This window comes from Balaenoptera physalus (assembly GCF_965194825.1).
Source record: "Balaenoptera physalus genome assembly, chromosome: 7".
In the NCBI taxonomy this organism is placed as follows: Eukaryota; Metazoa; Chordata; class Mammalia; order Artiodactyla; family Balaenopteridae; genus Balaenoptera; species Balaenoptera physalus.
Genome location: NC_138886.1, coordinates 86,301,310 through 86,318,097, shown reverse-complemented (window position 1 = coordinate 86,318,097; position 16,788 = coordinate 86,301,310). Strand labels below are relative to the sequence as shown.

Sequence of the window (16,788 nt, the reverse complement as noted above, 5' to 3'; positions counted from 1 at the left end):
GGCAATAAGAATATCAGTGGTCACTAGGGGTGAGGTGGTGGGGAGCGATGAAAGGCAGAGCACAGAGAATTTTTAGGGCAGTGAAACTACTCTGTGTGATATTATGATAGATATATGCCATTATACAATTGTCCAGACCCACAGAATGTACAACACCCATAGTGAACCTTAAGGTAAACTATGGATTTTGGGTGATAATGATGGGTTAATGTAGGTTCATTTTTGTAAAAAAAGAGAAAAAAGAAATACCATTCTGGTGAGTGATGTTGATAACAAGGAAGGCCGTGCATGTGTGGGTACAGGGGGAAATGAGGAATCTCTGTACCTCCTCGCAATTTTGTTGTAAACCTAAACTACTCTAAAAGATAAAGCCTTATATATATATATATTTTTAAAAAGCATAGTATGATGAGAATATAAGTAAATGGTGCAATGGGTACCAAAGAATTAAAATATAGTTCCAACATATGCCAGTCCCACTTTAACTTTATTTTTGCATTTGAAGAATGTATATAGCACTTTCCTACATATTTTTATACATTGAAAACTAGACTTGGTATCTTGGTAAAACTATGTTATAGGAAAGCAGAAATTGTATTTTTTATTTTTTATCTTTGTTTTCTGTTATCCTACAAAGCTGATGCTTAAGCATCAAGCTGGTTTCACTGGCACATGAGAAAAGGAAGATGTGATCTGCAAAGAAACAGAGTTCCTATGTGAAGCTGTTTAGAATGGCACTCAATGTTCAGTGCTCAGGTATGTAGTAAGTACTGTAGTCCTATGGGGGCAAGTGTGTAGATATTTTGAAACATTTTGCCATAATTGTAAAATTTTTTTCATTTTTAACCTGATGGCATTATTTCCTTTTTTTTTTCGTTTTTTTCAAATTTATTTATTTATTTATTTTTATTTTTGGCTGCGTTAGGTCTTCGTTGCTGCCCGCTGGCTTTCTCTAGTTGAGGCGAGTGGGGGCTACTCTTCGTCGCGGTGTGCCGGCTTCTTACTGTGGTGGCTTCGCTTGTTGTGGAGCACGGGCTCTAGGCGTGTGGGCTTCAACAGTTGTGGCACACAGGCTCAGTAGTTGTGGCACACAGGCTCGGTAGTTGTGGCTCGCGGGCTCTAGAGAGCAGGCTCAGTAGCTGTAATGCACGAGCTCAGTTGCTCCACGGCACGTGGGATCTTCCTGGACCAGGGCTTGAACCCATGTCCCCTGCATTGGCAGGCAGATTCTTAACCACTGCACAACCAGGGAAGCCCAGCATTATTTCTTATAATAAAACCTTTTCTGATTGAAAACTTCAAAAACGAAGTAAAACAAAAACCTATGTTGGGGACTTCCCTGGTGGTCCAATGGTTAAAGACTCCATGCTCCCAATGCAGGGGGCCCGGGTTCAATTCCTGCTCAGGGAACTTGATCTCGCATGCTGCAACTAAGACCAGGTGAAGCCAAATAAACAAATAAATATTAAAAACAAAACAAAACAAAACCCAAAAAACCTATGTTGGGATTACATAAAGCATCTTAGCAGAGTTCTGCTAACAAAGAATGGTCCCTCAGCTGATATTCTAGAGGCACATTCCAGATCCTTGGCTTTGGGTGGAGGGTCCTGAGGCAGGAGCAAGATTGCCCCAGCCATTAGGACGGTCTGCTTGACCTTATTTACTTAGACTGAGGTCTGTGAGCATCTTTCACTAAGCAGAGCAAAGCCATAGATAGCTTTGTGGTCACCAGTGTATCCTTGGCACTGAAATAGATGTGAGCTGGATGCTCTTCTACCTTCCTCCGGGCTTTCGCCACAGCTGCTCTTTCAGTTTCCAACCTGTCCTGTGCCCTGAAAGAACTTTGGCATTTGCTGAAAGGTCATCAGCTGCAATTTTAGACCATTGGGTAACAAACTTCTGACATTTAAATGCAGCTGCAAAGTGGTGGGATTGCTGTACCTCCTGTCAGCCTGGGCTGGACGGTGACAGAAGCAGCAGCCCCTCCCTCAGATCCCTTTATGGACAAGTGGTTGACTGCTTATAAAGGACACCAGCCAATACTCTCCCTTCTGATTCCCAAATTATCTAGTCTTGCTCATTCTTAACATCCACAGTGTGCTGGGCACCAGGGATTCTCCAGGCAGTTGTGCTGAAGCACTAGTTTGTTTGTTAGTTTACTTCCAATCTCTTGTGAACAAATACATAATAAAAATTAACTAGATGGGCTTCCCTGGTGGCACAGTGGTTGAGAATCTGCCTGCCAATGCAGGGTACGCAGGTTTGAGCCCTGGTCTGGGAAGATCCCACATGCCATGGAGCAACTAGGCCCGTGAGCCACAATTACTGAGCCTGAGCGTCTGGAGCCTGTGCTCTGCAACAGGAGAGGCCGCGATAGTGAGAGGCCTGCGCATCGCGATGAAGAGTGGCCCCTGCCTGCCGCAACTAGAGAAAGCCCTCGCACAGAAACGAAGACCCAACACAGCCATAAATAATAAATAAATAAATAAATAAATAAACCCAAAGTTAAAAAAAAAAATAGATGTAACACTCAAGATTTCAGCTTTAAAAAAAAAAATTAACTAGAAAGGCTAATAAACACGTGGAAAGATGCTCAACATCACCAATCATTAGGGAAATGCCAATCAAAGCCACAATGAGATACCATTTCATACCCATTAGGATGCTAGTTATAAAACAAACAAACAAACAAAAAAAAAAAACAGAAAATAACAACTGTTGGCAAGGATGTTGAGACATTGGAACCCTTGTGCACTGCTGGTGGGAATGTAAAATGGTGCAGCCACTGTGGAAAATGGTACAGTGATTCCTCAAGAAGTTAAACATAGAATTACCATATGATCCAGCAATTCTACTTCTGTGTATGTATATACCCCAAAAAAACTGAAAGCAGGGACTTGAACATGTATTTGTCCTACTGTGGACATGATAGCATTATTCACAATAGCCAAAAGGTGGAAACAACCAAAGTGTCCGTCGATGGATTAATGGGTAAACAAATGTGGTATATCCACCAATGGAATATTATTCAGTCTTAAAAAGGAAGGAAATTCAGACACATGCTACAACATGGATGAACCTTGAAAATATGATGCTAAGTGAAATAAGCCAGCCACAAAAGGAGAAATATTGTATGATTCCACTTATATGAAGTACCTAGAATAGTCAAATTCATAGAAACAGAAAGTAGAATTGCTGGTTGTCAGGGACTAAGGATTGAGGGGGAAGAGAGAGTTATTGTTTAATAGGCACAGAGTTTCACTTTGCAGTAAAATGACTTTTAAAAAATGTACAGTTCTCTGAATTTTAACACATGTATGGGTTCAAGTTGCCATCACCATAATCAGGATACAGAACAGTTCCATCAGGCAAAAAATTCCCCATCCTGTCCTCCCTGCCTCACACCAACTATCCCCGGCAACCATGAAGTTGGTCTCTAACTCTCTAATTTTGTCTTTTTGAGAATATCATATAAATGGAATCATACAGCATATAGTCTTTTAAGACTGGCTTCTTTCACCCAGCATAATGCCTTTGAGATTAGTCCCAGTGCCACATGTAACAATAGCTTGTTCCTTTTTATTGCTGAATAGTGTTCTATTTTATGGATCTACCACAGTTTCTTTACCACCATTGAAGAGCATTTGGGTGTTAGCAGTCCCTGACAATTATAAAGAGAGCTGCTATAAATATTCACGAATGGGTTTTGGTGTAAACATACAATTCATTTCTCTAGGGAAGATGTGACAGTCCACTCTGAGTGGCATTGTTTTGTACCACCACGGGGGAAACCCTCTTAATCAGATGATGACATTCGACTTCAAAGGAAATCTGGAAACCAATCAGCCAGGCCACTCTCTTTATCTTGTAGCCATTTACTGGCCCAGAACTCCTAATATCCAGCCACTGCTCTTTCTATAATTATGTCTGAAGAATCATGGTTGATCTCCCATGTGAAAGACAAAACTGAGTTACGTATTGATGGCAACATGAAACATCAGGATCAAAGAAAGTTCCATTCTACAGTCCTCACAATTTCCAGAAGCTCTTGGGGAAGAAAAAGAAAGTTTTCCAATTTAGACCCTGGTGATGTCAAAATTAAAATGTTCTGACATAGAAGCTCCTCTTCTAGGGCTGTATCTTACTGAAGCCCTCACACAAGCACATACACAAAGGTAAGGATCTTGGTGCAGCATTGTTTGAGGAACAAATATTTCAAAAAAAACCTGACTGTCCACACGTGGGAAAGCAGTATGTCTCTGTGTGTCGACACGGATGTATTTCCCAGCTGTTTTGCTGTGGCAGACACTTCCGATTGGTTGATTCAATATCAGTGCCCGACTCTTGGCAGCAAAACATCATCATATGCCGTAAATCTGGCCAATGCTACAGAAGTGGAAGGCTACTTGGGGTGGGGGTGCAGGGTAGGCAGAGGGTGTTTCTGGGGAACTATTTCTTTCCTAATAAAAGGGAACAGGTGTGGTTGCCCTTCTCCCCTCTTTCTGTCTTCAGATGTTCAGAGCTGTAGTGGTCATTTTGTGCCTGTGAGATGATAAGCTTGGAGGCAAAAGCCAGCTGACCGAGGATTATGGAGAAGAGACAGAGAGGGGTTCCTAATGGAACTTTTGACCAGCTAAATGAATGCCAGCTGCTGCCTCGGAGAAAATATGAGACAAATGAACCCCACATATTTAAATCACTCTACGTTTGCTATTACTTGCAGCTAAACACATTCTGATTGAAGTAACTGTCAAAGGAAAAAAATCAACTTGCACAGCAATGTGCATATTGTCCTATTTTGTAAAATGAAATTGTATATGTATACATGATAGTTATACATACATCAACAAATGGGAAGGGTAATAACAACTAGCAAGTATTGAGCACCTACTATGACAGGCACGTCTTATCACTTTAATCCTCACAACCACTCTGTCAGGTAGATGTTTTATTGCTATCACCATTTACAAGTGAGGAAACTGAGGCTTCAGGAGCTTTTCCAAACTGTACAACTAGCAGATGACTCGCCTGGGACTTGGAGTCAGGTGTCTCTGCCCCTAGAGAAAGTGCTTGAACCACCCTATGCAGACCTCCTCCCCTGTTTACAAATACAGACCCCCACCATCTCTAATGCAGTTATTTCTAGGCAGTGGGTTGGAGGATGGGCTGGTTCTGTAGTGTTTCCTTTTCAATAAGCAAGCATCATTTTTGCTATAAAAATGCAAATCTAGAGAAATTGAAAAAATAAAGAATTGATAAAATAACCCTAGTGCTAGGCACTAGGAATATTTTTTTCTTCCAGATTTGAATACCTATTATAAATATCCATCCAACCATACATGCCTTTTGGAATTTAAGAGCATCCTTTTCAAACATATGAAAGAACCCTGGCTAAGAAGTCCCAGGATTGCCATTATTTTGTTATGTGACCTATACCCCAGATAAGATATCTGCCAATCTGCCTCCTGCAATGTGAGGGAATGGGGCCCTGCAGTAGATACATGTGAAGAACCCTTTTGAGTCTTTGAATAAGAGGGCTTTATGGATCTTTTTCTTTTTTTTAGTGGCTGGAATTCTCATCTCTTACCTTTACTAAACGGTTGCTTCTTAGGATCTTTAAAGAAAAAGTTTCGTCAAGAAAAAGTAGGTCTGTGTTTCCCGGCTGCCCGTTTCTATTTACAGCTTGGCAGCCTTCAGATCAGCCAGGCCCGAGAGGTTTCCTTGAGGACTCGCCCAGTTATTTCAACCACGTGGCCTGGGGCACTTTCCCTTAAAGGTCCTGGCACGGCCAGTACAGATTTCTAATCAGCTCTGATACCGCAGAGCCACTGAGCAGCCCTTAGAGATAAGGCTTTCTTCTGCAGGGAGAAAAGGATTTGAAAAACTACCCGCCGCAATGGGGGACAGAAGCCCCTTCGCAACGGACATGCTCACCCTGACCCGCTACGTTATGGAAAAGGGGCGTCAGGCCAAAGGCACCGGGGAGCTCACACAGCTGCTCAACTCCATGCTGACGGCCATCAAAGCCATCTCCTCGGCCGTGCGCAAGGCCGGCCTAGCCCATCTGTGAGTCTACCCCTCCCCCACCCCCACCCCCCCCAGCCACCCCGGCGACACGCAGCGACGGGGGCCCAGGTGGGGGTGGGCAGAGCTCTAGGTGCTTGGGCCGAAACTGGCTCAGAAGTATTAGCCCGTGTGCCCTGGAGGGAAGTTGCCTTAAAGTTTCTGCCAGGTGTGCTTTGATAAAGGGGCCTTTGACTTGTTTCAAGAAAGAAACAAGATACTTGGAGACATGCTATGGAGAAAAAGTATATAATTTTCCCAGTTACCATGTATTATAATGATAACAAGCTCAGGGGCTTGTTTCATTGAAACATATCCTGAGTTATCGTGACTTGTGCTTGCATTCTCACTGGCACAAAGCAACCGCCAGGAGGCTTGAGAGGACCCTTTACGCCCTTTGCAGATATGAGCGTTTTATTACCATGACCTTTGCCCATAGTCATTAGGAGGTAGAAATCATTTACTGAATCCCAGGGCCCGTCGTCCATCTCCTTTCTCACCATCGAAAAGAGTCTTTTGCTTTTAAAACAATATTTTATTTCTTCTCTGTGACTTAATCTTCTCTCCACTTGGTGTGCCGGAAGCTGGGAGGTGCTGGGCCCGGGAGGAGGGCATGCAGAGTGTTCTCCCACTTTGCTCTCTTGGTGCTTTACCCAAGTTCATGCTACAGCTGCTGATTCTCACAGCCAAGGGTCCAGTTTAAGTCTGTGGTGAAAAGAAGCAGTCTTTCTTTGGGCTTCCATTTTCCTGGTAGCAACTGCCATGGAGGTCCTCGCAGAAGATGAAGGGACCCATTGTTGTTATTATTGTTATTATTCCAAAATGAAGAAATAACAAAGTCCAATAATTTGAAATATTTATTCTAACAACTTAGTACTTTTAACACACAAAAAATGTGATAATTACAGACTTTATTTATATAATGCTTTGTGACTCAGTAATGAGCTCCAAGTTAAAGGTGATTGTGACTGGTTTTCCCCCTGTCTGTGTATTGCTATAACTGTATGAGTACCTCATTTGGCAATAATGGCCAGCTCTACCTTTAAAGACCTTCATGAACGTGAGACACAGCTACTTGCCTCTGTTCTGCTCCTATCTGGTGGTGAGCTGGGCTACGCATAGAGCAGTTTCCTGGGTTGCCTGCTGACCTCTCAGTGTTACCCATGTTCATGGGCTCCCCAGTGCAGGGGCGCTGGGCTGGGCAGGGGCTGCTGTGGTGGGGTCGTGCTAATCGCTGCAGAACTCTGACTTTGTGGCCATGGAGTGTCCAGAGGACGTGGACTCAGCGGTTGGATAATTCAGGTGCTCCTCTGACTTGGTTTTCTCTGCCATGTGATCATGGTCAATGATCTACTCTCGCTAGAGCCTGTAAAATTGTAAAACGGTTTGGATACTAATAGCACCTAACTCGTAGGGCTAGTTGTAAGGCTTAGTAGGTCCATGTGATGATGACTTCGACAGTGCCAGCCCCATAATAAATGCTCCTTATTACTGTGGTTCCAAGCCCGAACCTGGGGAAATTTGCCGGCTAACAGGGCGATGTCGCTGACTCACCACTAGGTGGCAGGCGCAGCCCGTGAAAACAAGACGTCAGGATTTCGCATTTTCTCGGAGGCTGAGGCAGGTGTCCTCCGTAAAGCAGAGACCACGTATTTTGCCAATTCAGGTGGCATCCTTCCCTGGGTGCCTCTGTAATAGATACCCAAAGTGTCAGTGGGAGAAGTCCATTGGCTGGAAATTCCTTCTTTCTAATAAGATGCTGAGATAATTTTAAGAGGACCCTGGACTTGCTTCTCAAAGAGCTGAAAGGTTGCATCCTATCCCAGAGCAATTCTGCTCATGAAAATGGGACTTTAACATATTCCTGCCACTTTCCCATTTAGGGGGCCTCAAGCCCCTCATTCCTTTGCTTCCTCTTTTTGGGAAGACATTTCTAGGCACCTGCTCGATAAATGCAAAACGGATCAGAAAGTCTCATATTTTTCTTCTTTTTTCTCTGCTCCTTTCTGTAGGAAGAAGGGAATGCTAGAATACCACCCCTGGAATCCTCTCCACGGCTTTCTAGTGTCAAAACAGCAGAACAATCCATTAAAAAATTATCAGTAAAGCTTAAATGCTGGTTAAGATCGTAAAAAATACTCTTACCGGTTAAAAAGCGCTTTTCTGCCCGTGATCTAACTTGGAGCAGTTGTCAGGCAATTAGATCTCATTGTGATGATCTTCCATTCTTTCTGAAAGGAGGGGTGTGGATGGTGGGAGGCGCTAGGAAGAGCAGAATGCCCCGCACCTGCAGGGAGGGTGCAGAGGGTGGGTTGAGGGGCGGGATAAGGGCGGGGTTGTTGTGGAGGTGGAGGAAGTGTTTGCAAAGCACAGGACAGAGAGCCTGTTTCTCAGCTCCACCACCCACAGGCCTCTGGCACCCCAGGTCTTCATTCTCTGGTAGAAGCCGCATCAAGATTCCAGTTAAACAAGAGGACTGGGTTTGTGGACCCTTTAAATTCTGATGCAAAATAACCCAGTTTTGTGGTTGCTGTTGTGTGTTTGTTTGCTTTTATTTTGAACCAGAAGGTACAGTCTTTGAGGTGAGGCCACCAGTATTGTTTTCCAAGGCAGATCTCATCACATCAGACATCAAGTGATGGGGGGATCTATGGGGGAGGGGAGAGGCTGTCAATCAGGGAAAAGGGTGGGAAATGAGTTGTCCCCCGCCCCGGCTTAGGGTGAATCAGTGGATCTCAACCCTGGCTACCTGTTAGAGCCGCCTGAGGAGTCCTTCAACAAATAAATGGCGTTAACAAAAAGGAGAGGGAGGGAATTACTTTCCTGCCATCCACTCTTCATAGTTCAGTGAACGTATATTGAGCGCTGTGGAAACAAGTACAGTGAGTCACAGCTCTTGCCTTCGGTGAGCAGATAATCCAGCAGGAAGGACATTCCCACAAACAGATTGTGAGCTGCTCTGGAAAGGCTGACAAGGCTGTATCTGGTGTGTGTGGCACCAGGGAAGCTTCTGGAAGAGGTTAGGAGGGCAAGTAGAAGAAAGCTGTCTGTGGGCAGAAAGCACTCCCATGGGGGGGATACCATGAGTGAAGGGGGAGAGGAGAGAAGCAGCTTGCTGGGTGCTGGTGGCCTCAGGACCTTGGTGGCTGTTGGCATGAGAAAGGCTTGAGGGGGGTGATAGCCATGTGGCTCACGGAGAGAAGAGCATGGGGGGTGGGGGACAGGGAACCCAGGGGTCTGTGTAAGGCAGGTGTGTGCCCGTTGGGTTCCAGAGGCTGAGACTGAGGGTGAGAGGGCCAAGAGGCAAGGCCAGTGTGGGACCAGGCCTTCCTTGGTGCGGCCTGAAACCCACTGTGGGGGGCCTGGGGACTCTGGAGAGACAGGGGTGATCTGACTGATTTTAGAAGGATCCCACCCACGAGGGTGGGAGCTGGAGACTTTTTTTTTTTTTTTTTTGGCCGAGCCACGCAGCTTTCGGGATCTTAGTTCCCCAACCAGGGATCAAACCCAGACCTGGGGAAGTTAAAGCACTGAGTCCTAACCACGGGACCCCCAGGGAATTCCCTGGAGACCTTTGCATAGCAATCCTCCAAAACACAAAGCCTCCAGATAGAATTCTTACAGTAGTGTTCATTCTTACATTGCTTGGAATGGTGGTAAAGAATCAAATCAAACTAGTTAAGTCTGTCCCCCACTTTCCTTCTTATTCAAGTAATGCCAAGCTACAGCAGAGCAAATTTTAATTCAGCCCAGCAGGCCACTATTTGAGGATAATCAACAAATACTAGAAATTCCAGGGCTGGAAAGCCACGGTCCTTTACTTTTTAGAGTTATTAATGTTGGCGATGTGTCTGACTTTATGAATTCTGTCTCCCAGGGCCGGGGGCAGGGTTGCTCGTTAGTAAGATTGAATTCTGGTTAGTTTTACTGGGATGACGGGGGACTTAGGACAATATCCCTGAGGTGTAAAGGAAGCAAGCGTAAGAACCAGCGCTGTGAGAGAGGACGCACTTGGTCGTATTTATAATTTGGAGACTCTGGAGCCCTGAAGGGAAAAGAGGGATACAGGGGTGGTATCTTGGCGTCTGGGCATCTTTGCTGGAGTCCAAGCTCCCTTCCTGATTTCCTCCAGCCTTTTGTCTTCTTAGGTACGGAATCGCGGGAAGCGTGAACGTGACAGGGGATGAGGTGAAGAAACTGGACGTGTTATCCAATTCTCTGGTGATCAACATGCTCCAGTCCTCCTACAGCACCTGCGTCCTGGTCTCGGAAGAGAATAAAGACGCGCTTATCACCGCCCAGGAGAAGAGGGTGAGTGTGGCAGCCGGGCTGAAGCTCCTCTACTCACCAGTAGAGGGCGCAACTGAGTGGGGAAGACTTTGGTTGCCTTGCTTTTTTTTATTTCTGGTATTTCCCTCTATTGCTTAATTTTTTATTTTCTGGAAACAAACAAGGGATTGCATACTTCTTTAGTTGGAAGCCTTATGCTGTCTAGTCAAACAGACTCAGTAATAGGGCAGTGATTCATTCAGGAAATAAATCAGAGTGCTTTACCGAAACTTCTCAGTGGATGGGATTCATCATGGGTTTTCACTTACTGTACTGGTAACAAGTCCCAACATTTTGGAGCGCTTGAAAATCCAGTCCAGTAAAAAGTAGAGTTCCTGTGGTACTATACCGTCTCTTAATCTTCTCATCCCCACTGTACTCTCAGCCCTTTCCCCAAGGGGGTTTGGTTTCAGCAGAGATTTCTTCATTCCTGACAAACTGTTAGACTAAAACATAAAAGAATTCATAAAGATCGTTGCTCTGGCCTTAATGCAATGGTAAACCTGGTTAGTGCAGGGCATGACTGGGGAGGGTCTATATTCACTATGTTTTCACAGTTTATTAAAAAAAAAAAAAAAAAAGCTGGTAGCCAAAAAATTCAACCCATATTCAGCTGCAGTACAGTAATGCCAAATAAACGCTAAGACCGTTGGCCCTTGTTTTGTACGGTGGGTCTTGGGGACAAGGTGCCATTTCCTTGTGATTAGCTGAAAGGATGGAAAAATTAAAGTAAAACCAAATTTATTGAACACTTGCTGTAAGGTGGGGACTGTGCCAAAGCACGTTATACTTGTTGTCTCACATAATTAGGATAAGTCACACCTATTATTTTCAACTTTCAATTTCCACCGATATGACCTTTGATTATCTCTCTGATCAAATCTCACGTTTTCTTTCCCCGTTGGCCTGAGCTACACAGGTCTTCACGCTAGTTCTTGAATACTCTTTGCTTGTTCCCACATCAGCTCGTGAACCTTCTCCAGCATATGCTTGATGTTCAACAAATACCTGTTGAATGCATGCATGTATGAAATGAATGGGCTGAACTGGCTTATCTACAGGGAGAATGGGGAATTTCCAAGTTTATGAATTCCACTGCCCCCGCCCCGCCTCACCTCCTGTTGAAGAAGGAAAAAAGAAAGGAGAAAAGGAAGAAAGAAAGAAGGAAGGAAAGAAATGAAAGAAAGAGGGAGAGAGAAAGAAAGAAAGAAAGAAAGAAAGAAAGAAAGAAAGAAAGAAGGGAAGAAAGAAAGAAAGAAAGAAAAAGAAAGAAAGAAAGAAAAAGGAAGGAAAGAAAGGGAAAGAAAGAAAGAAAGGAAGAAAGCTCACATTAAGCTAGGGCATTACTCATTGGAAAGTCAGGGGAAAGTAGTTTAGTGGTGGGAAAAATGACTCCCATTTTACTTGATGCTTGATTACCAGTGTTTAATTAGCCAGGACACCCCAGTCCCCATCACTAAGGCTCTCACAGAACCTTGCACATAGGAGGCCTGTAAAAAGTATCTGGTGTTTTCTTTCCACCGAACTGCTGGTGACAGCAGCGTGAGTGGGCATGAGGGACATGGTATCTCAAGACCCCACCTACTCTGTCTCTGGTCTTCACATCAGCAAGGTAGGGTGGATGCAGCAAAACCCAGAGGTGTATTTTTATTCTCCTGATGTAGTCATACATACCAGCTATTTTAATAAGACAGACCCAGAGGCCCTGGGACATTGTTCTGAGATTTTCTTTCAGTAAAAATGTGCTAAAGTGAAAAAAGCCTGTCTGAGGAGAGGCTCAGAAGTACCAGTAAATCAATAGCCGACCTTACTGTGGACGTGGGTAGAGCTTGTCCAAGTTCGTCTTCAGCTTCTCCACCTCTTCCCTGCAAGGTGCCCATTTCAGACCGGGTTTCCTCTCACACCCGCAGCAGCTCTGAGTCCCCACTGGTCCCAGGTAGGAGGGGAGGGCAGAGCCAGGGCAGGTGGGAGGAGAGCTATTTGGAGGTGGGTGGGACCTCCATCACCCCCTGTGGGTGTCAACTAATCTGTTTATGGGCAGGCGGGCTCTGAGCTGCACAGTTAATGTATGCTGATACACTCTGCACTCCTTAAGTAATTGCATTTTTTGACGAGGATATCCCTTTGCTCTGAATCGCTTTTGGTGTAGTGTTGTCTGCCACACACAGCCACTTACACAGAGTGTGTTGCTCGGAAGGTGACCTGATCAGGTGTTCTGCCCTCTGTGCATGTAGGGGAAATACGTGGTCTGCTTTGACCCACTGGATGGATCTTCGAACATCGACTGCCTGGCCTCCATTGGAACCATATTTGCCATCTACAGAAAGGTGAGTAAACAGTATGTTCTTTAACACTTCCTTCCTCTGGTGGTTCCAAACGTTCCTGGGCTGGGAGCCACGAGTCTGGAGTTCTCACCTCGGTCCTCCCACTAACCAGACACACCGTGGCAGGCAAGCCATGCACCTCGCTCTGCCTCGGGCTCCTCATTGAATACCCGAATCGGTCATTTCCTTCAGTCCTGTTCTCGCCGTTCCTAGGAAGGGAGGGTGAGCTGATAGATGAGGCCTTGTTTTGAAAATCTGGAGGCAACACAAATGCCAGACGTGGAATTAGGTTCCAGGTGGCATCTGAAGGCCCCTCTGTTCCTTCCTTGTGTATGTTAAATCTTACTGCGTTTGCTTTCTGCTGCTGCTGTAACAATTCACCACACATTTAGAGGCTTAAAACAACCTCCATTAATTATCTCCCAGTTCTTGGGTCAGAAGTCTGGCAGGCATGGCTGGGTTCTCTGTCTTGTAAGGCCAAAATCTTGGTGTCAGCCGGCCTGGCACCCTATTGAGAAGAATTCGCTTCCAGGCTCACTTAGGCTGTTGGCAAAATTCACTGAAATGGTCAACATCCATCCCCTCACATAGTTACAATTTGTGTGTGTGTGTGTGTGATGAGGACTTTTAAGATCTACTCTCACAGCCACTTTCAAATAAACAATACAGTATTTTTTTTAAAACATCTTTATTGGAGTATAATTGCTTTAAAATGGTGTGTTAGTTTCTGCTTTATAACAAAGTGAATCAGCTATACATATACATATATCCCCATATCCCCTCCCTCTTGCATCTCCCTCCCACCCTCCCTATCCCACCCCTCTAGATGGTCACAAAGCACCGAGCTGATCTCCCTGTGCTATGCAGCTGCTTCCGACTAGCTATCTGTTTTACATTTGGTAGTGTATAAAAGTCCATGCCACTCTCTCACTTCATCCCAGCTTACCCTTCCCCCTCCCTGTGTCCTCAAGTCCATTCTCTATGTCTGCGTCTTTATTCCTGTCCTACCCCTAGGTTCTTCAAAACCATTTTCTCTTTTTATAGATTCCATATATATGTGATAGCATACAGTATTGTTTTTCTCTTTCTGACTTACTTCAGCCTGTATGACAGACTCTAGGTCCATCCACCTCACTACAAATAACTCAATTTCATTTCTTTTTATGGCTGAGTAATATTCCATTTTATATATGTGCCGCATCTTCTTTATCCATTCATCTGTCGATGGACGCTTAAGTTGCTTCCATGTCCTGGCTACTGTAAATAGAGCTGCAATGAACATTGTGGTACATGACTCTTTTTGAATTATCGTTTTCTCAAGGTATATGCCCAGTAGTGGGATTTCTGGGTCGTATGGTAGTTCTATTTTTAGTTTTTTAAGGAACCTCCATACTGTTCTCCATAGTGGCTGTATCAATTTACATTGCCACCAACAGTGCAAGAGGGTTCCCTTTTCTCCACACCCTCTCCAGCATTTATTGTTTGTAGATTTTTTGATCATGGCCATTCTGACTGGTGTGAGGTGCTATGTCATTGTAGTTTTGATTTGCATTTCTTCAGTGATTAGTGATGTTGAGCATCCTTTCATGTGTTTATTGGCTGTCTGTATATCTTCTTTGGAGAAATGTCTATTTAGGTGTTCTGCCCATTTTTGGATTGGGTTGTTTGTTTTTTTGATACTGAGCTGCATGAGCTGCTTGTAAATTTTGGAGATTAGTCCTTTGTCAGTTGCCTCATTTACAAATATTTTCTCCCATTCTGAGGGTTGTCTTTTCATCTTGTTTATGTTTTCCTTTGCTGTGCAAAAGCTTTTAAGTTTCATTAGGTCCCATTTGTTTATTTTTGTTTTTATTTCCATTTCTCTAGGAGCTGGGTCAAAAAGGATCTTGCTGTGATTTATGTTATAGAGTGTTCTGCCTATGTTTTCCTCTAAGAGTTTTATAGTGTCTGGCCTTACATTTAAGTCTTCAATCCATTTTGAGGTTATTTTTGTGCATGGTGTTAGGAAGTGTTCTAATTTCATTCTTTTATATGTAGCTGTCCAGTTTTTCCAGCACCACTTATTGAAGAGGCTGTCTTTTTTCCATTGTATATTCTTGCTGCCTTTATCAAAGGTAAGATAGCCATATGTGCATGGGTTTATTTCTGGGCTTTCTATCCTGTTCCATTGATCTATATTTCTGTTTTTTTTCCAGTACCATACTGTCTTGATTACTGTAGCTTTGCAGTATAGTCTGAAGTCAGGGAGCCTGATTCCTCCAGCTCCGTTTTTCTTTCTCAAGATTGCTTTGGCTATTTGGGGTCTTTTGTGTCTCCATACAAACTGAGAAATTTTTTGTTCTAGTTCTGTGAAAAATGCCATTGGTAGTTTGATAGGATTTGCATTGAATCTGTAGATTGCTTTGGGTAGTACAGTCATTTTCACAATGTTAATTCTTCCAATGCAAGAACATGGTACATCTCTCCATCTGTTTGTATCATCTTTAATTTCTTTCATCAGTGTCTTATAGTTTTCTTCATACAGGTCTTTTGTCTCCTTAGGTAGGCTTATTCCTAGGTATTTTATTCTTTTTGTTGCAATGGTAAATGGGAGTGTTTCCTTAATTTCTCTTTCAGGTTTTTCATCATTAGTGTATAGGAATGCAAGAGATTTCTGTGCATTAATTTTTTATCCTTCTACTTTACCAAATTCATTGATTAGCTCTAGTAGTTTTCTGGTAACGTCTTTAGGATTCTCTATGTATAGTACCATGTCATCTGCAAACAGTGACAGCTTTACTTCTTCTTTTCCGACTTGGATTCCTTTGCTTTCTTTTTCTTCTCTGATTGCTGTGGCTAAAACTTCCAAAACTGTGTGGAATAATAGTGGTGAGAGTGGGCAACCTTGTCTTGTTCCTGATCTTAGTGGAAATGGTTTCAGTTTTTCACTGTTAAGAATGATGTTGGCTGTGGGTTTGTCATATATGGCCTTTATTATGTTGAGGTAAGTTTCCTCTCTGCCTACTTTCTGGAGGATTTTTATCATAAATGGGTGTTGAATTTTGTTGAAAGCTTTTTCTGCATCTATTGAGATGATCATATGGTTTTTATCCTTCAATTTGTAAATATGGTGTATCACATTGTTTGATTTGCATATATTAAAGAATCCTTGCATTCCTGGGATAAACCCCACTTGATCATGGTGTATGATCCTTTTAATGTGCTGTTGGATTCTGTTTGCTAGTATTTTGTTGAGGATTTTTGCATCTATGTTCATCAGTGATATTGGCCTGTAGTTTTCTTTCTTTGTGACATCTTTGTCTTGTTTTGGTATCAGGGTGATGGTGGCCTTATCGAATGAGGTTGGGAGTGTTCCTCTCTCTGCTATATTTTGGAAGAGTTTGAGAAGGATAGGTGTTAGCTCTTCTCTAAATGTTTGATAGAATTTTGCCTGTGAAGCCATATGGTACTGGGCTTTTGTTTGTTGGAAGATTTTTAATCACAGTCTCAGTTTCACTGCTTGTGATTGGTCTGTTTATATTTCCTATTTCTTCTTGGTTCAGTCTTGGAAGGTTGTGCTCTTCTAAGACTGTGTCCATTTCTTGCAGGTTGCCCATTTTATTGGCATATAGTTGCTTGTAGTAATCTCTCATGATCCTTTGTATTTCTGCAGTGTCAGTTGTTACTTCTCCTTTTTCATTTCTAATTCTATTGATTTGAGTCTTCTCCCTTTTTTTCTTGATGAGTCTGGCTAGTGGTTTATCAATGTTGTTTATCTTCTCAAAGAACCAGCTTTTAGTTTTATTGCTCTTAGCTATTGTTTCCTTCATTTCTTTTTCATTTATTTCTGATCCGATCTTTATGATTTATTTCCTTCTGCTAACTTTGGGGTTTTTTTGTTCTTCTTTGTCTAATTGCTTTAGGTATAAGGTTAGGTTGTTTATTTGAGATGTTTCATGTTTCTTGTTTCTTGAGGTAGGATTGTAAGGCTATAAACTTCCCTCTTAGAACTGCTTTTGCTGCATCTCATAGGTTTTGGGTTGTCTTGTTTTCATTGTCATTTGTTTCTCGGTATTTTTTGACTTCCTCAGTG

The 16,788-nt window shown here is 43.3% G+C and overlaps 1 protein-coding gene and 1 long non-coding RNA gene across 3 annotated transcripts in view; both read left to right on the top strand.

Annotated features, from left to right (window-relative positions):
• LOC309664556 overlaps positions 1–16,788 on the top strand; it is a 365,050-nt gene that overhangs the window by 309,540 nt on the left and 38,722 nt on the right. The gene's annotated exons all lie outside the window — the stretch shown is intronic.
• FBP2 (fructose-bisphosphatase 2) overlaps positions 5,792–16,788 on the top strand; it is a 42,203-nt gene continuing 31,206 nt past the window's right edge. For both annotated transcript variants that reach the window (XM_082469842.1, XM_082469841.1), the window contains exons 1-3: positions 5,792–6,066; positions 10,212–10,374; positions 12,627–12,719. In XM_082469842.1, coding sequence (XP_082325968.1) covers positions 5,897–6,066; positions 10,212–10,374; positions 12,627–12,719 — 426 coding nt within the window. In that variant the 5' untranslated portion in view covers positions 5,792–5,896. The remainder of the gene's footprint in view (positions 6,067–10,211; positions 10,375–12,626; positions 12,720–16,788) is intronic.